The following is a 20536-nucleotide window of genomic DNA, read 5'->3' as shown; positions in this document are numbered from 1 at the left end:
CTATGAACCGCTGGATTGAACAAACAGAAGCAATACATGAGAGTGCTGTTGCTTTAACACACCTGCCCGGACGTTTCTAGTGTGAGTGCTTGATTAACAGCTTCAGGTGTGTTTAATTAGGGTTGGAGCTAAACTAATGTTTGGATACCCCTGTTCTATACTTCATCATGCCATACTATACTATACTAGTGAACTGATAAACTAATTAATACTGTAGTGTACTTAAGTGTTTTGGTGTATTGTAGTTTAAAATACCCCATAGTTGTGAAAAAAACTACAGTATTGGGTCATTTATTTGTCACTAGTAGCAACTAGAATTACTAAAACTACTTCACTATAATGTGGTTCAAAAACATTATATTATTTAGTAGAAATACTTGTTGTTTTTCATCTTGTATTTTGAGTGTGTGGTGGTAAATAAATCCTGTAGTCAAACTACTATGCTACTAACTGCTGGAATAAACAAACAGAAGAATAAACGAGAGTGCTAGTTGGTTATCTGTGTCCATGTGTGTGTGTGTGTGTGTCAACGTTTGTGTGTGTGTGGGAGAGAACGAGTCAGGGTGAGTCTCAGTCAGTCAGTCAGATCAGACAGAGCGTGTTGAAGCCCAACCCACGGTCACTTCAGTCGAGACGAACACTCGCACTCAAGCCGAACAGGTGGTCCAGACCCACCTGAGGAGCTCGACATGAGGATTTACCGCGTTCTTCACCTGTGTGGATACAATGTGGCCGTCGCTTTCTGAATCTGAATAGTCCCGAAGAGTTCACACTTCACGCGCTTCCCTGTGCGGAGTCTCCGGGAATATCGGGCGAATATGAAAGTGACAGTATGCTTTGGCAGGACCCGGGTGGTCGTTCCCTGCGGAGATGGGAATATCAAAATACACAATCTTATCCAGCAAGCCACAATGCGCTACAAAAAAGCCATAGCCAAGGTAAGTGAAGTGTTTGTTTTATTAACAGCGTGACAACCGAGGCTCTCAACATGGCGCTTTTTTCTGGAGAAAGAGATTGAAAGAAAGAGCAGGGCTGAAGATATCGTCGGTATTCCTGAAGAATGTGACTGAGATGTTTGTTTATAGATTTGCGTTTCTGATTGTTGCGTCATTGCGTCTTGTTTGGTAGAATTGTTGCAACTTCGGGCACGCGCGCGTGTGTGTCCGGGTTCAGAACTCATCCAGAAGGACTGTGTTTGTGTTATAACCGCTCGTGTGTTATTAAAACACGCATTACAGCGTTTGTGAGGGAACAGGGAGTGTTGGAAGAAGTTTTAGAGGCTCGAATGGAGGGCGAGGACTGTGGAAGTGTGCTCAGTTTGAAGCTTGGATAAACACTCATGTAGCCTACTCAGTGTTAAAGGGTTAGTTCACTCAAAAATGAACATTCTGTCATCATTTACTCATCGTTTCAGCTCTGTTTGACACTTTTTCTGCTGATAAACATACAAGGAAAAATTTTAAAGAAATCTGAAAACATGTAACCATTGACTTACAAAGTATTTGTTTGAAAGTAAATGGTTTAAGGTTTTCAGCTTTCTTTAAAATATCTTTAGTGTGCAAGAGAGTAAATAAACTTATATAGTTTTGGAAACACTTGATGGCGAGTAAATTTTAATTTAACACAGCTAAAAATTCTGTCACCATTCACTTGTCAAACTGAGAGTCTTATGTTGAACCCAGAAGAAGATATTTGGAAAAATGCTGAAAATCTGTTACCATTGACGTCCATATAGTATTTGTTTTTACTATTATATGAAAGTCAGTGGTTACAGGTTTCTAACATTTTTTGAAATAACATATTTTGTGTTTTACAAGACAAAAAACACACTTAAGGGTAAGTTAATAGTGAGTAAATTGTCATTTCGAGTAAACAATCCATTTAATCTGTTTTACAATCACTTTCTAATGCTTTATATTGTATTGTTTTGGATTATAATTAGTTGTCTGGCTTAGCAGATAGGTTGTAGTCTTTCACAGAGTTGATTGACAGGGATCTGATGGTCAGAAAAACCTGCAAATAAGGATTATCCATGCTAAAAAGGTGATAAACAAGGTGTTCAAATGGGTTTGTAATGGTTGAAATTATATTGGTTTTAATAGAACTGTATTCATCCTGTGGCTCTATGCTGGTATTGCTTTGGCATTCTGTTAGTGAGATGTCTAAAACCAATAAATCCTAATGGAAAATGTGCCAAAACACACTTCAAATCAATTAAATGTTCAGGTTTTAATGGTTAAAAATGAATGTTCGTAATGGTTTTAGGGGTATTTGTATTGGAAACCATTTTACAGATGAAAACAAAACAAAACAAACAATGCTAATTATAACCCCTATAAATACTTTAAGTGATACTTAGAACCTACTATATTTTCAAGCAGAGTGCTTTATAGCATTATATAGGTGTTATAAATCACTAAAAGTGGCTCATTATCATACGGGAAACACTTATTTATAGTGTATGTAGTGCTACTTGGCACCTTAACCACTCTTAAATACTGTTGGAGAACCAAAATAGCTTCCATATAGCAATTAAATTGGTTCTTCTATGATATTGAGCCAAAGAACCCAAAACTTTAGGGTGTCGTAGTGTGACATGGAAATGTGACGAAATTTCCATATTTTATTTATTTTTAATTCAGCCGTGTAGCCGGTTAATCAGTTACTAGGCTCAAACATCCAGTCTCACCACCTTACGCTGGTCAAAACAATTGTTAGCTGGTGTTATTGGAGCTTAAAGAGGGTTTTTAGCTGATCATTAGCTGGTATACAAGGTACTAGCAAACTTCAACTCACATGTTCAGAGCTTGTGTGGGATCAAGCTAGCTATAGTGGTGTTCAATTTATGAGCAAATTGCTATTTAGAGTGTTTTTTCCATTGATAAAGTGCTTTGTTTTCCACAAATGTTGAACAGTTTGATTCATTTCTTTCATTATTTTAATTATGGGCAACTTTGTTATCCAGAAGACCTTTTTGGAAAGCCATTGAACAATTAATCTGCTTATTTTCTGCCTGTTTCAAACTTTTCTTCCACTGCTGATGGGTTCAGACTTCTGAATAGTTGTGTCTGCTGTTGTGATCACTGTGTCGGGTTATGTGATTGTTTGACTCCTAAATTCATCTGTTGTGACCAATAAAACACAATCACTGCTTGCCATTATAATGATCTGTGTGATGTCATCAAGAATTAGTAATATGTGTTCTAGTTCCTGTTGGAAAATTCAAGAGTTTCTCAATCAGCTGGTAGACCGGTATGCATGTTCAAAAACTGGCCTGGCCAGCGTTCACTGGTGAAAACAGCTGCTACCACTGGTTAACTGGACGGTTAAAGTTACCTACCCAGGTAAAAAAAAAAGTGCACTAAAATGCACTTTACTTAAGTATACTTACTACACGTTTCAGTAATGTACTAAAAGTGCTTTATTTTCGCACACTAATTTTGTACTTAATGTACTAAAAGATAGTATAAAGCATATGTTAAGATAAACTTAATCCCATATAAGTGTACTCAACTGTGCTATTTTGAGACACACTGAAATTGAACTAAAATGTGCTTTTAACATACTATATCTGTATTTTAAAAATATATATATTTAGTTACAACTAGAAATACACTTGAACTCTACTTTTAAACATTTATAAATATATTTATGACTAATTTAAAGTATAATAGTAATATATTAAAAGAATATACAAATTGTAAAAAAGTGTGCTAAATACTGTATTAAAAGTGCTCTATTTTCCCCAAACTAATTTTGTATCTAATATACTAAAAATTTGTATTAAGTACATTTTAAGATAAACTTAAGTACATCTAAGTGTACTCAACTGTGCTATTATGAGACGCCATGAAGCTGATCTAAAATGTGCTTTTAACATACTAAACATTTATTTAAAGAGTATATTTTGAAGGGAGACTGTGTGTACAAAGAAAACAGCATCTGTGCTTCATCAAAACAATTTAATCTTTTTGTGCAATAAACCACAAGTCCAAAAATACCTTATGGGAGGGAACAAAAACTGAGAACACAAAAATATAAATAAGATGCAACATTACAGCACATATATCAAATGTAAAGACATTTTGGGAAAATGTTCTTCTACTACAATACATTACTAATAGATTTTTTATATATTAACTTATTTTAAACTTAGGATTAGTATGTAAACAGTGGACTAAAAATCAACTAATGTTTAAAGCATTTAAAGCACACTTTTGAAAAACACACTAATAAAAGTCTTTTGGATGTTTTTTCTGTAGTGTACTTTATTGTAGTACGCTAAACATTTATTTAAGTATTACTGGTATTTAGTATACTTTTGTCAAGTGTACTAAAGTCCTACTGAAGTATAAACATACTTTTAATTAGTATATTTATAGCGCAAAACCATCAAACTTTTATTTATTTATTTTTTTATTTTATTTTTTTATATAATTTTTGCAGACAGAAAAACAAAGAACAGACAGACAAACCCATCATGAGACAATAATCTGTGCAAAATGTAAAATAAAGCAAGAAACAAGAGAAAATGACAACATACAAAACATATATGACCTACAAAAAGACAGCAATGAATGTAGAGAAAAAAAAAGCCTTACAAATCTTCAGAAATTACAGAAATACACTCAGTCTTTATGGTGTTGCAGAAAAAGAAAGACTGGATCCCACATTTTATCAAATTTCGTAGAGTTCCCAGAGGTGGTATATCTTATTCTTTCCAAATGTAAAGTGGAGGTGAGTCCGAGAAGCCAAGCAGAAAAAAGAGGCCTAACATTTTGTTTTCCAAAAGCAAAGGATAATTTTTTTAGCTATGATCCTGCCATACTGACCAGGTAACCGTACATTTCGGTTGAGAGTCTCAAGAAAATCTGACCAGCCAAAAATTGCTATCATTGGGTCAGGGAGTAAAACACAATCGTAAACCTTAGCATCAATCTTTTATTTTACACAAAAAAATAACAATGTACTAAAAATGTATTTGCGGGTATTTTAATTGCATTTAATTATAGATTTTTTTCGCCTGGGTATAGCTGATTATTAGTGAACTGCGTTATAGCAAGGGACCACTGTATTTAGTCATGTGTTGACTTTAAAATCTTTAAAAAGTTCTGCACTCCTCTTGATTCAGGATTTGGTTTAAGAACTTCAATGCATTGCATTGTTGATTTTGGCTCAAGCTTGTGAGCAGAAAGGTTTATCCACGTCTTAGTTTAGCGATTGAGAAGCTTTGAGAAAGTTTTGCCAGTGGAGTTGGACTCTAGCATTATTGGACTGCTGAAGTTTGAGGGCGGTAGATAAACTCGTCTGTGTTCCAGATGAATAGCTGTTTAATTATTTAGCAGATCTTTTTTTCTTGTCAGTCGTTGTGTTGAGATTGTTGTTAAAGGGGCATTAGGTTCCTGCGTGTCTCGAGTTGGCATCAGTGCTAGTATTCCTGCCCAGATCTCAACAATCTGCTGTTAACATTGGCATCACGTCCGAGCACTTCTGTTCCGCAGGCCTCGAATACTTTGGTGAACCAGCTCTAGTAAGTGCCAGGATTTCTCTTTCACAGAGCGCAGATTTGAATATACTTGTGAATTGATTGGATGGATTCTCTCTTGTTTTTAAATATATTTGTTTGCAAGACATCTTTTAAAGGGATAGTTTATACAAAAATAAACATGCATTCACTCTGTGGTTCACTGACCTTCACTGTGAAAAAATATGCTGGCTTCCACACAATCGATTTGAGTTGGAACAACATAACATGATTAAGTTAGCCTAATTTAACTGGATTGAACATAATTAAGTAAAAACTCAAGAATTGAGTTCATTTTAAATAATTAGTTTGAATAAACAGCAGACGCCAGTGTTTAAGTTTCTTTCTTCTGTTGAACACAAAAGGTGATATTTTGGAGAAAGCTGAAAAACAGTAACTGTTGACTTTCTGCAAATACTATGGAAGTCAATGGTTACAGGTTTCCAGCTTTCTTCAACCAGAGGAAAGAAACTGAAACCGATTTGGAACAAGTGAAGGGAGAATAAATTGGGACAGAGTTTTAATTTTTGGGTGAACTACAATATCCCTTTAAAGACAGTAAATCAAATTTTTTGTGTATATACATGTATTCAGCAACGAAGACACATGACTATAGCAGAGTATGAAACTCCAGCTCCATCACCTTGAAAACTAAACACTCAATGACGAACATGCTTTTCATTGCTTTTATTAGGGTGTCCTTGCAGACTTGGAAATACCACATGTGACAACCGCACACACACACACACACACACACACACACACACACACACACACACACACACACACACACACACACACACATCCATGCTTGTCTTTTTGAGAGCAGACACACCCTGAATCTCTGGCTCAGCAGAAGCACGGCGGCGTCTCATTGATCCAGACCCGAGCAGGTTTTCCCAGCGGAGATCTTTGCGTTTCCTCCATGGCTCAGGATGACGGTCTGGAGCTCTGCTTTGCTGTGATAGCGCGAGTTTGCCACGGCTGTGCTCTATCCTGAGATGTGAACTAGAGCTCTTCATCAATAGCACTAATAAACAGGCTTCTTCTTTCTTTAAGATGGCCAAACGTTTCCTCCTTGTCTGCAGCCGCTGCATTGAGCATGTCTGGAGTCTTTATAAATCCAGTGTAGGAGAAGAGGCTGATGCAGGACTGGACGGGAGATTATTTATTTGTTTTTGGTTGTTCGCAAAAGTTCAGTTACCTCTAGGTGTGGATTCTGACGCTGTGATGACCATGGATAAAAATGTCACGGTTTCACGGTATTGTGATTACTATAATCAATATATGGACTCATCGCAAAACAGATAGACATGACCTCAATCGTTTTTGCTGATGCAAAATGTGTAAAACACATGTGTAAAATGTAAAACATATGTTGGAATAGTTGGCGGTTCATTCCGCTGTGGCTATCCCTGATAAATAAGTAGGGATGGGTACCGAAACTCTGTATTTTATCGGTATCAGTGCTACATTGTAAAAGACTGAAGTATCGATAAGCTGTGACGTTAATGGTGCTGCTAACGGTACTGGAGAATTATAGCTGGATAAACATTACTAACAGCAGCATCATTTAACTGGCCAACCTTTTATAATTTGTGATATTTGATATTCATCTGCACCATCTCACATGAGAAATGCTTGTGTTTCCGGCTTTCACAGTTCTTGGCTGTGCGCACGCCACGAACTCAGCGGAGGCTCGCTAGCGACAGACTCGTGCTCACACAGCTCGTAAGCTTCTGGTGTGAACCAAACGGGTTGAATTTCCCGAGTGGACAGCGACAATGCCTGTTGCAACAAACGCAACAAGTTGTTTTCTTATATAAGTGGAATTGCTAGCAATCTGGCAAAGTGAAAGTGTCTTTCAAAAGTGCATTAACTGCAATGAAAAGTAAGCAAACGTGTTTCACTGCCTAGCTAATAACAGTAAGGTTACATCATCCACATCGTTATGCCAGCGTTCAATCATATTAATAGTTAAAAAACACTAGCCTAAATAAAACTTAAACAATAAAAATGCTTTTACATCAGCTGTATTAACCAACATAGCCTAAGAATAGCCTAATAATAAACTATGCTTATTAAGAAATTATTTAAAAAATACAGCTTGTTTTTACATTGCAAGATGCTCCAAAACTCCTAAATCACTGTTAACTCATGTATGTGAATGCGTTAATGAGAAATCATAAACATTATCTGATTGTTTAACTGCATTTTGCAACTTAAAGAGGGTATTTTCAACTGCAGGGAGCACAATAAACCAAGACAGATCCCGAGTTATGCCAGAGAAGGCAAACATTTGATAGGATTTTTCTCCAGAAGAATGGTTAAAAACTGAGAGCCATGTTCCTTTAAACCATTGTACAATCTATTACAGGATAAATTTTATTTATTTGTTTTACAATTATTGATTTAGTTTTATTTTACATTAAAAATGTAATAATAAAATAAAGTTTTGTTAATTCTGTTTTTTGTTTTATTCATACTACAAAAAGTACGGATAAGAGAACCGTTAAAGTACCAAACCGATTAAGTGGTATCGATAAAAGTAGTAATACCGGTAACACCTTAACGATACCATCCCTATAAATAAGGGACTAAGCTGAAGGAAAATTAATCTCTATGTACTGCTTATGAATCGTGGGTGCTGCAGCAATAATTGAGAATGGGGAATATGCCGAAGCATGCTAATAGAACTTTTAATTTGCCAGTAACCGGGGTTAAACGCTTCCGGTGAACTGAATGCCATTGCAAAATCAGCGCGTTTAAGGTCTGTTTTCTTTAAAATCAGCAATCTCCACTGGCTGAGTGATATCCGATATAAAGTGGGTTTCAGATTGTACAAGAAGCACTGCATTAAATTACACGTTTCCCTTATAAATGTCTTTATAATATGAGCATTTATTTTACCCCAGCATATTCATTGGAGCTTCTGCGCTAGCCTGCCGATTCTGACGGGTGCTTGTGAGTAAAAGCTTTGTCTCGTTTGACACTTGAGCAACTAAATGAATGCCTAAGTCTATTTACTTGATTGTATTTTAATGACATTACAACATCAATGCTGTAAAAGGAATCGTATAAAATGGAAAAAGAAGCTCACAATAACAGGTCACCGGAAGTTTATCAGCATGGGAACAACACTAGCTCGGCATATAGCCTATAGCTGCTGATTGTGACTCGAACGACTTTATTTGTTTTGCTGTGAATTTTGCGAGCCTCTGTTCATCTCCGTTAACACACACACAAACACACATGAGGTCATACGTAGGTCCACACGGAATCTGCGTGCGCAGAATTCTGCAGATTTTCCTCAGATTTTCCGCAGAATTCCGCAGATTTATTTTTAGATTTTCCGCAGAATTACGCAGATTTTCCTCAGATTTTCCGCAGAATTCCGCAGATTTATTTTTAGATTTTCCGCAGAATTACGCAGATTTTCTTAAGATTTTCCGCAGAATTCTGCAGATTTTCCTCAGATTTTCCGCAGAATTACGCAGATTTTCCTCAGATTTTCCGCAGAATTACGCAGATTTTCTTCAGATTTTCCGCAGAATTACGCAGATTTTCCTCAAATTTTCCTCAGATTTTCCGCAGAATTACGCAGATTTTCCTCAGATTTTCCACAGAATTCCACAGATTTTCCTCAGATTTTCCGTAGAATTCCACAGATTTTCCTCAGATTTTCCGCAGAATTATGCAGATTTTCCTCAGATTTTCTGCCAAATTCAGCAGATTTTACGAAGAATTCCGCAGATTTTCCTCAGATTTTCCGCAGAATTATGCAGATTTTCCTCAGATTTTCTGCAGATTTTCCTCAGATTTCTGCAGATTTTTAGCCCATTATTAATTCTGTTTATTTACTTGAGTAAAAGTGTAAATCTGAACATATTCAGTTTTTATTGAGTAATTTATTACTCTTTATTTAATATATTAAGGTTGTAGTTATACTCCGCTGGATACTTCCAAAATAATTTTGCAGAAATCCACAGATTTTTACCAAAATTCTCCATGGAAATAGCAAATAACGTCCGCAGATTCCGTCTGGCCCTGGTCATACGGCTATAATTAAACACACACAACCATACACTGGGTTTATAAGGCTCGCACACATCTGGAAGTCAGTAATGCAGTAATTGCAGATGAACTTTGACCTTCAGATCGGAAATCCTTCTTTTGCCTTTGTAGTGAGCTGGAAAAGTGTCTGCTTCAGTGACACACAGATGCACACACACATATTGCTCACAGAAGCAGTCATTTCTTGCTTTGATATCTGGATCTCAGTGGATGTGCGGTGACATTTTCAAGTGTGACTTATGTTCGCATCCAAAGGCGTTTTACAGCCGCTGTTTTTGTTGTGATTGTGAAATTCTGCTGAACACACCATCAGGAGCTGGCTCTGCTTGTATGAGCGTGCATGAGGGAGGGCACGGTATGCTTATCACAAGAGCTGCTGTTTATTACGTGGAATGACTAATAACCGGATTAAAAACTTTGATCTGTCTTCAAGGAGCACTTTACACACACACACACACACACACTCACGTTAAATCAATGTGTGAGATCATGACGGTGAAAAAGTTTTACTGGTTTGTGTCGTTACATTTGTGCAACTGAACGTGTCCAGACCAGAAGTCAGACTAAAGTGGACTCGCTGAATTACAGGAGTCTTATCTTTTTGGTCTTCTGTTATTGCCATTGTGTTATTTTCTGCATTCATTGTAGTCTTTTCTATAGTAGTAAGGGAAAGAACTACAATCCCATGATGCATTGCGAGTGACAAAGTAAAAACTATTCAGTCTCAGATATTCAGTTAACAGAGATTAAGGCTTACTCCCAATTCAATTTTTTTACCAGACACTGTGAAAAGCTCATTCCCTGTTACCAGATTTTTCTGACAGGTTAATCGAGTGTCCTCGAGTGACAAATGTTAAAGGATTTTGTGGGACTGCTGTAAAGCATTATTATGGATATTAATCAACGAAATTGAGCGGTTTATTTGTTTTTTAAAGCATGACCGTAAAACATGAACACAGTTATGAGTGTGAGTTGAGGTGTGTGTTGGATCAAGGCTGCAGGACAATTGCTTTAGTGCCCTAGCAATGCCGATATACAGCCAAATCGCAGTGCTACAAGTGTGATATTGCATTTGTACAACAGTTCAACTGCATAATCATGTGCATAAGAAAGAAAATCTAACACAGTTAAACAGAGTCTAGAGACATGTCCCTGTATTTCTCTGCTGCAGTTGGAATATCACAAAAATTGACCCCCAAAAAGCCAGAGCAAAGCAAACACTACAAGATCACTGTGGTATAAATACAGCACTACAACATACAAAAGAGAGAGAGATCGACTTAGAAAGTCACTTACCTGTTTTATAATGATTTGTTCACGCTGTTTTTCTCCAATAAGGACTTATTATGCAGTCTCTGACGCCATCTTGTGGCGAAACATCAACTGTCTTTGCTCTGCTCAGTATGACAGGCTGATAGCTGCTGACGCGCTGAAGCTCCAAAATTATAAATATTTAAAATTAGCGCTGTCAAAATTAGTGCGTTAACGCATGCGATTAATTTTAAATAATTAACGCGTTAAAAAAAATTAACGCAATTAATGCCGTTGAAGGTTTTTTTAACTTCCTGTTGTGGTGGACGTGTGTTCAACATGAAATAAATGTCGATAAGACCAAGAAAGCACTTTTTGAAGGCAAGTTTCAGTATAAAACAATTAGTCGCATCACAGGTTATCCAGAGTTTCATGCAATTTCGGGTGTTTCATTTTTAACTTTCGACTTTTGTTGTAAGTTGATACCGCATGGCGAACAGAAAGAAAATCCTCCGCATTTCGTGACTCGGTGTTCCTTTAAGGTAATAAAGTCACTGCTTAGGCTACACGGTAGAATTTTAATAGGAGTATTATCTTAATCATATTAAAATCGGAGTATTGGTGTCTTATGTTAATGTACTCAGAAAGTCTCCGGTGAAGACGCGAGCTGTCAAAGACAGGGCATTACTCTGCCTTTCAGCATGAGCCCTCCAAGTTTCGCGTGTTTCCTCATTATACGCAATGAAAGCGTTGTTGTGTCAGAGTCCTTGTGAAATACAGTAATACTTTAGGACGCTTAGTTTAAGCAAATTTGATGAACGTGATCATGCGTGTTGAATCTGAGGGGAGTCGCTCCAGTATGGAAGGCCGTTGGGGCCAAAACGTCTGCAGCGCGTTGTGTCTGTGTCTGTGTCAGGCCCGTTGAGGGGTGTCAGAGAGGTGGAGTGAGTGACGTATCTGAGTAGGGGCATGTGCACGCGAGACGTACCTGAAGGACGGTGGGGGTGAGTTGCGCACGACAGGCTACCTGAAGAGCTAGGAGGGATGCAGGGGAGAGCGGTGTGCAATGTATTTAACGACCGGTTTGCAAGAAATTATCATTCATTTGCGGGCATTTGGGAATCTCTGTGCACTTGCGGGATACTCCTAGTCTTAGCAACTGGATGAATGTAAAGGAGGATTAAGCTAAATTGTTTCTACTCTATAACTAATGTTCTCAACTCACAGCCATAAAACTTTACAATGAGTGCAACAGTTTATATTCTATAGTTTATTATTATAACTTTCCATTTTCCATGTCTGCAATTCCTGTGTTTTGGCATTTTTTTGCAGTCCATAGCCAAAATGACAAGTTTCAGTATTTTAAATGCGATTTATCGCGATTAATTTTTAAAAAAAGTTGCGATTAATTTGTTAATTTTTTTAATCGATTGACAGCACTATTTAAAATAGACATTATCCTTATAAATAAACTGCATAGTTGCAGTCTAACCAACTACATTCTCGACTTAAAAATTAATAAAAAATACATTATTTTGTCCAACAGCTATTTGTCCAACCATATTTGTCAAACTGTGGTGAGTTTATTAATCTGCTGTCACTCTGTCTGGGCGGAGTAATACACAAGAGTGAAGAGGCTGCACGAGTGCTGATATTGCAGAATATCACACAACTATCAGCCAATCAGATTCAACAACCAGACAGAACTGTTGTATAAACATCATACATTTAAAAAAAATCTAATTATAATTTTTTTTAAGGATTTAAGATGCTGATGACTGTTAAAGGTGTCATAACAATCTTGTGAAAAGGGTCTTATAGACTCATAGCCATCTGTGAGTGTTTATGGTTTATCTCAGTCTTTCAGCGGTGGAGAAGAAGGGTGTGATGTCTGAGAGTTACAGTATTGTTCAGTCATCTGTCCACACAAGCACAGCAGACAGCAGGAATTCAGCTCTTTATATATCCGAACACTCCAGACATTCAAGGAGAGATTCACTTGATCTCAATGAAGGCTAATCTGCTGCCAATGGAGAGACATTCAGACATGTCATTCACTACTGTAAATCACACAGTGTACTGTAGCCTTCTGCTTTTGTTCTTTATTGGAGGAAATGCCGGCTAATGTGTTTGTAATACAGTGAGGATGAATAAATGATGACAGGATATCATATTTATGGGGAATTAAAGATCAATCAGGTACTCGGTTTATTCCATAGATTAGTGATGGAGTATTGGGCTTTACAATAATGGTTTAGACTTACAACACTCATGCTTGGTTTACTTATTTTATTCTTCTTAAAGCATTCAAGACAATTGTGACTCAATAAAAAAAGCATAGCATTAAAAAACTGCATATTTTTTTTAGTGAGAGGAACACAACATGACCGTCGACATACTACACTTTTCTCCCCTCTTGTTTTGAGTATATATTGTCAGTATTCTGCAGTCTGGAAGTGCGCTTGTTTTTATTTATTTATTTTTTTAAACTTATAATTCAGCACGGTGGCGCAGTGGGTAGCATGTTCGCCTCACTGCAAGAAGGTTGCTGGTTCGAGCCTCGGCTGGGTCAGATGGCATTTCTGTGTGGAGTTTGCATGTTCTCCCTATGTTGGTGCGGGTTTCCACTGAGTGGTTTCCCCCACAGCCCAAAAACATGTGGTACAGGTGAATTGGTTAAGCTAAATTGTCCGTAGTGTATGTGTGTGAATGAGTGTGTATGGATGTTTCCCAGTGATGGGTTGCAGCTGGAAGGGCATCTGCTGCACAAAACATACTGGATAAGTTGGCGGTTCATTCTGCTTTGGCGACCCCAGATTAATAAAGGGAATAAGCTGGAAAGAAAATGAATGAATGAATGAATGAACTTAATCAGCGGTGATGAAAAAATAATAAAAAATTTCATTGTCTCCAGAAAAATCTCAAGATTTGTGTCGTTCAGCTCATTTTAAAGTTCGAACAAGCTGCTAAACATTTGTTTTCATTGCATTTGACCTACCGTTGGGTGACGACGACCCAGCATTTTTTTTTTAGAGTGTATAAGCTTTTCACAGAGGGTTCACGGTGTATTGTTTTTGTTGGGTGTGTGTACAATGGTGAAAAAATACAATTAACTTTAAAGAGGTCCCATTATTATTTTGCCTCTTTCATCTTCCTTTTCATCTGCTTGAGCATGAAACTGGTCTGAAAACAGAATAGTTAATTATATCAGCAACTTAAATTTTGTTGGCTCGATTGTGTGGGTGTGCTCTTTATTTTATTTTTTTTTATTTTATTTTATTTTATTTTATTTTATTTTATTTTATTTTATATATATTTTTTATTTTATTTATATTATTTATTTTATTTAATTTTTTATTTTTTTATTTAATTTTTTATTTATAATTTTTCAATTAAATGTAATTTAAATGTTTTATTTTACTTTTAATTTATAAATGTTTTTATTTTATTTTATTTTAATATATATTTTAAATTTTTTTTTTCATTTCATTTATTTATTTGATTTATTCTTTATTTATTTATTTTTTTATTGCAAATAAATCTGATTATTATCTTAAATTATTATCAAAAAAAATCTGTAGTGTATGAGTGTGTATGGATGTTTCCAAGTGATGGACGGGCATCCACTGTATTAAACATGTGCTGGAAAAGTTGGCGGTTCATTCCGCTGTGGCCACCCCAGATTAATAAAGGGTCTAAGCTAAAAAGAAAATGAATGAATGAATTAATTTTTGTGACTCTGTACAACAATAATTCATATTTTTATATGACCCATGAGGGTTGAGGTGGGAGTAAGTGTTAATAAAATACAATTAATGGGTAATTTAATAAATAATATGAATAATTCTCTGTATAACTATGCACATTTAATTATGTTTTTGAAATAATGTACCTGACACTGCTCACATACTTTTTAATTTGGACTTATTCTTGCAAAATCTATTTGTTCATGCAACATTTTCTAAATACCTCAATATACATACAGCAAGTAGCATCTGAATTCCCTGATACCATTTGCAAATACTCAGAGCATTATAAAACCATAATTAAATACCAGTATAAGCCATAATCAGCAGATACGAGCAGATCTGCTGCTGGAGGAAGCCACAAGTACAGACAGTATCAATCAGACCACAGTGTTCGTGCATCCAGAGTAATTACATAACCGTAAGGCATTTTAAACGCTCATGTAAAAATATTGCCATGATAGACATCGTACTGCGCACACACATATAAGCCCGTCTGCATCCAGAAATGCTCCTATTACGGTCGTGTTGCCGGTTTACATGAGCTGAGATCTGCCTGAAGTGTGTTTGTGCTGAACGTGTCTGAAACGCTGATGAGCTTCTGATGCTTTTCCTCATGCAGAACACAAACGACACACACAGCTGCATGCTCTTTCAGTGTCTCGTCATGCTGAGTGTTTGTTCGTGAGGCCTGCCTCAGCTGTCATATTTTATCATGATAACATGTAAAAGTGCGCAGATATTTTAGGAATGACCTTAAACGGGTCACTCACTGTATACTGTATACTGTATGTGCGATTTTATGCTTTCATAGTCATTATTTATGTATATTTTTTATTCAGTTTGTGGGTGGCACAGTTGTTTCACAGCAAGAATGTCGCTGGTTTGAGTCCCGTCTGGGTCCGTTGGCATTTCTGTGTGGGGTTTGCATGTTCTCCCCGTGTTGCTGTGGGTTTCCTCCAGGGGCTCCAGTTTCCCCCACAGTCCAAACACATGCACTATAGTAGAATTGATTAACTAAACTGGCTGTAGTGTATGAGTGTGAATGCAAGTGTGAATGGGCCGGAAGGGCATCCACTGCATTAAACATATGCCGGAATAGTTGGTGGTTCATTCCGCTGTAGCGACCCCTGATAAATAAGTGACTGTAAATAAGCTGATGAAACTTCTGACAGTTTGAGTGCTTTGATTAGGTCTGTTTGTTTTCTAGTTGTTTGTTTTTTGTTTTTCATTCTTGAATTGTTTTGGTTGTTTTGTCTGTGAAGTTTTGTTTGGTTGCTTTTTTGTTTGATTTGAATTTGTTGTTTTGTAGATTTATTTTGTCATATTTGTCTCTTTTATTGTTGTTTTTTAGTTTTAGGGTTTATTTGTCTTAGATTTAACCTATTTTTGTTTGTTTTTATTGTTTATTGTTATTGTTTTATTACTTTTATTTTATTTTTGATTTAGTTTTTGTCTTTTGTCTCTTGTTGTTGTTTTTATTTTTTATTTGCTGTTTTTAGATTTTTTTTGATGGTTTGTTTGTGTTTGCTTTTTTCTTATTTTTATTAAAGTTGCCTTTTGTATTTTTGTTTAATTGTCTATTCATTCAGTTTTTTGTCTTTTGTCTCTTGTTTTTATTGTTTTCTATGTGCTGTTCTTTTTTAAAAAATAATAATTTAATTTAATTTTGCTTTTGCTTCTATTTAGTTTTCATTTAGTTTTCTATTCATTCTGTCTCTTCTTGTTTTGTTGGTTTTATTATTTTTTTATTAGTTTTTTATATGGTTTGTTTGTTTGGTTTTTCATTTACATTTTTACATTTTACTCATTAAATTTTTTTTAAAGATTTTTTGTTGACTTTTGCAGTTTTTATTTTGTCATTTTTTTGTCCTTTTTGTTGTTTTTTTCTGTTTGATTTTTATTTTGTTATTGCTTGCTTATTTTTGTTTAGTTGACTAATCATTGTTTTTTTTTGGTTTCTGGTTGTTTTGTTTGGGTTTTATTTTTATTTATTTTTTTAGATGGTTTGTTTGCTTTTTCATTTTTTTCCTAATTTATTTATTTACTTTTGTATTTTTTATTTTGTCATGTTTGTTTTTTGTTCCCTTTGTTGTTTTTTCTGTTTGTTTATTTTTTTGTCATTGCTTGCATGTTTTTGTTTAGTTTTCTAGTAATTTTGTTTTTGTCTCTTGCTGTTTTATCGTTTTTTTTTTAATTCGTTGTTTTTTAAAATAGCTTCTTTTTAATAGTTTGCTTTGCCATTTCCCCCCTAATTTGTTTAGATGTTGTTGCCTTCTCTATGATTTGTTTTGTCATACCTGTATTTGTTTTTGTTCCTTTTTGCAGTTATTTTTTTCATTTAATTTATTATTTTTTGCTATTTTTGTTTAGTTTTCCATTCAATTACATTTTTTCTCTTGCGGCGTAATGAATATTTTCAACAATAGAAGCAAAATTATTTCCCGTCTGTGGTCAAGGAAAGCGCTCCTGAAGCCTGCAGATTAATGTTAGCTGTTGTACTTAATAACCCGATGATCAGCTCCTCAGATTAGCCTGATGTTACGCTCTGCATATGTCAACCGCAGAGGTGAAGGACTTACATGTTCAGCCAAAGCCGCTTGGATTATTTGCTTTATTGAGGATTTGTTTATGGAGATTATTGTTTAGTCCATGTGTGTAATCCTCCTCCTGAATAATCTCTTTATATTTGATTTAGTTTTTCTGCTTCAATACAGACTCGTCTTTTAACAACGGATTCAGCGGAATAATCCGGCCTATACCACAGTTCTGACAGTGTTGTGGTTTTGTACCAGGGTATTTGTGAAGTAAATCTTGAGTCAGTGTTGACTCATTCATCAGACTGAGGAAGTTCTGTGTGTTATTGATTCTCTGAGTGTTTGACTGAGCGGCTCATTGTTGGAGTTTCACACAAACACATCTCTCTCTCTCTCCCTCTCTCTCTCTCTCTCTCTCTCTCTCTTTCTCTCTCTCTCTCTCTCTCTCTCTCTCTCTCTCTCTCTCTCTCTCTCTCTCTCTCTCTCTCTCTCTCTCTCTCTCTCTCTCTGTGAAGCTGAAATGTGGCCTTCAGTGACACAGATCGATGAGCGTCACTCTCAAGAATTTAAGCAAAGTTTGACTAACAAGAATGTGGCTCATTTTTAGCGGGAACATCAGCCAATCAGCAGCCTCAAGGGACTTTCTTTTTTTTTGTTGCCATTGAGAAGATTGGGCAGGTAAAAGGTGAAGAGCTGTTCCTTTCTTAAGACTGGAGAGACTTGGATTTTTTCTTTTCAAGGTGTAAAGAAATCAGTGTTTTTGAAACTAATGAAGACAGCTTATTCCCTTTATTAATCTGGGGTCGCCACGGCGGGATGAACCGCCAACTCATCCAGCATATGTTCTATCGGCAGATATCCTTCCAGCTGCAACCCATTGCATACACACTCATTCACACACATACACTACGGACAATTTAGCCTACCCAATTCCCCTGTACCACCTGTGTTTGGACTGTGGGGGAAACCGGAGCACCCGGAGGAAACCCACGCCAACACGGGGAGAACATGCAAACTCCTCCAGTTAATTTAAATGCATTTATTCCCAGCCTTTCCAGTCGTTCCGTATAAGGAATTTTTGCACGTGCATTTTTAAAATGTATGCAACTCTTGGCATTTCCATTATGCAGTTTTTATGCAATATTTATCTAAAAATAGTTGGTTGGAAACACGAGGACAGCTTCATCCTCCTGAGAGTGTCAGTAACGCTTCAGCAGTGAATCATGAGGAGATTCAGGAAGCATGAAGAAGAAAAGATGGCTAATGCTCACGGAGTGCCATCAGTTTGGGATGAGCTGCACAGCACAGCGTGGGCCGTTCTTGATGACTTTTATTACAGTCTGTTCTTTCCACATTCATCTGAAGCCACAAATCTGCTTTTCCACTCGACAGACGGACACATTCCTGCTCTGCTGACTGATGGTGCTGGAGCAGGAAAACCACCACCTTTTACCCAGAAGAAATTTACTGTAGACCTCCATTTACTGTACACTCTTTCTGTTGCTCTGGCTGACAGTGTGCTGCTGCTGACAGTAATAGTGTTGGTGGTGATTCGCAGGATACATGAAGTCAAGAAGTTAGAATATATATATATATATATATATATATATATATATATATATATATATATATATATATATATATATATATATATATACATACATACAACAGTTCTGTCTGGTTTTTGAGTCTGATTGGCTGACAGCTGTGCAGTAATTTGCCAGTAACAGCACTGGACCAGCCTTTTCACCCTTATGTATTACTGCGCCACCATACAGCAGCAAGCAGAGGACACTACAGTTTGACAAATATCAATCAAAGGCCTTTATTTGTCACATACACTACCATGTAGTCAAATACACTATCATGTAGTGAAATTGGACCTCCCTCCCCACTCCGACCATACACAAACATCACATTTCAGGGGAAGACAGGTCAACGGGACGTAGCATTTTGAAAAAGGAAGCCAGATACATTTGGGGAGAGAGAGGCGAAAAAACTCCCTCTCACATTGCCCTTGAATTAGGGCAGTGTGAGATCAGGGAGAGAAAAAAAGCCCCAGCAATCAAGCACATAAACACATAGACATAGATATAACATCGCAACAGGTGATGTGGATGTAGTCCGATGAGGGCGGCAGCCATCCGGTCCTGCCGCCCACCTCCTCCTGTGGGTGAAAACACACGAAGGCGTGGGACGAGGAGCTACGTAGGGATTGTCTATCTGTAGCTGTGTATGTATGTATGTATGTGTGTGTAAGCCTGTAGATTATATTGTAGCTGCTGGGCAACATAACATACTTTTGAGGCTTTTTTAGTCGAGAATGTAGTTGTTAAGATAGCAACTATGCAGTTATTTATAAGTTGATATTTTCTGTCCACGAGATGGCGACAGGCCCACATAATAAGCCCTTAGAAGATTAAAACAGCATAGTTTCTAACTACAGCTGATCAAATCATTCTAAAACTGGTAAATGACGCTCTAAGTCGACCTCTCTCTTTTGTATGTTGTAGTACTGTACTTATACCATAGTAATTGTAGTGTATTGAGTGCGAGATGGGACTCTTATGTCAGGAATTTGTGTTGTGTTGGCAGAAAGAAAGAAGAAATGCCCGCATGTGTTAACCGTTTTTCCTTATCACACACAACAGCAGTCTGGTAACGTTAGTGATTGCGCTGCTTTTTTTCCGGGGCAATTATTGTGATATCCCGCTTGCAACAGAGAAATACTGTAGACCAGGGGTCACCAATCTCAGTCCTGGAGGGCCGGTGTCCCTGCAGGGTTTAGCTCCAACTTGCCTCAACACACCTGCCTGGATGTTTCAAGTATACCTAGTAAGAGCGTGATTAGCTTGTTCAGGTGTGTTTGATTAGGGTTGGGGCTAAAATCTGCAGGACACCGGCCCTCCAGGAACAAGTTTGATGACCACTGCTGTAGACTGTATAACATTAGTAATATCGAGGGGGCTATCTCTGTACACTGATGGCATTTCATGCCGTTCAGCCTCGTAATCTTAAAATGTCAGATAAAATACTAGCTCTGAAGTGACGTTGGTGAATTAGTAACAATTATTTATTGCTTATTTTAAATCAATTATTTGTGAAGGAACGTGATGCATACTAATAACGACTAAAGACTAATAATGATGCTGAATATTTAGCTTTGCTTCAACAGAATAAAAAAATAAAACAGTATTTAACATGTTTAAACTGTAATGATGTTTCACAGTTTGTTACAGGATTACATACTTCTTAAAAAAAGAATACATAATAATAGAAAGATAAATGAATGCAATTACCTACTCATCAATTTAAGTTTTTAAAATCAATAACATAATTATTCCTAATTTGTCTGACAGTCAAAAGACGATGTGTCTGATCTGTAAAAGCAGACCAAGTCCTTT

The 20536-nt window shown here is 36.6% G+C and overlaps 1 protein-coding gene across 4 annotated transcripts in view; it reads left to right on the top strand.

Annotated features, from left to right (window-relative positions):
* Positions 1-593: 593 nt before the first annotated feature.
* The window catches only part of pard3aa (par-3 family cell polarity regulator alpha, a), a 652414-nt gene continuing 632471 nt past the window's right edge, over positions 594-20536 (top strand). For all 4 annotated transcript variants that reach the window (XM_073941362.1, XM_073941361.1, XM_073941360.1 and 1 more), the window contains exon 1: positions 594-938. In XM_073941362.1, coding sequence (XP_073797463.1) covers positions 819-938 — 120 coding nt within the window. In that variant the 5' untranslated portion in view covers positions 594-818. The remainder of the gene's footprint in view (positions 939-20536) is intronic.

This window comes from Danio rerio, chromosome 24, assembly GCF_049306965.1.
Source record: "Danio rerio strain Tuebingen ecotype United States chromosome 24, GRCz12tu, whole genome shotgun sequence".
Classification (NCBI taxonomy): domain Eukaryota; kingdom Metazoa; phylum Chordata; class Actinopteri; order Cypriniformes; family Danionidae; genus Danio; species Danio rerio.
This window is presented reverse-complemented; position numbering and strand designations above follow the sequence as displayed.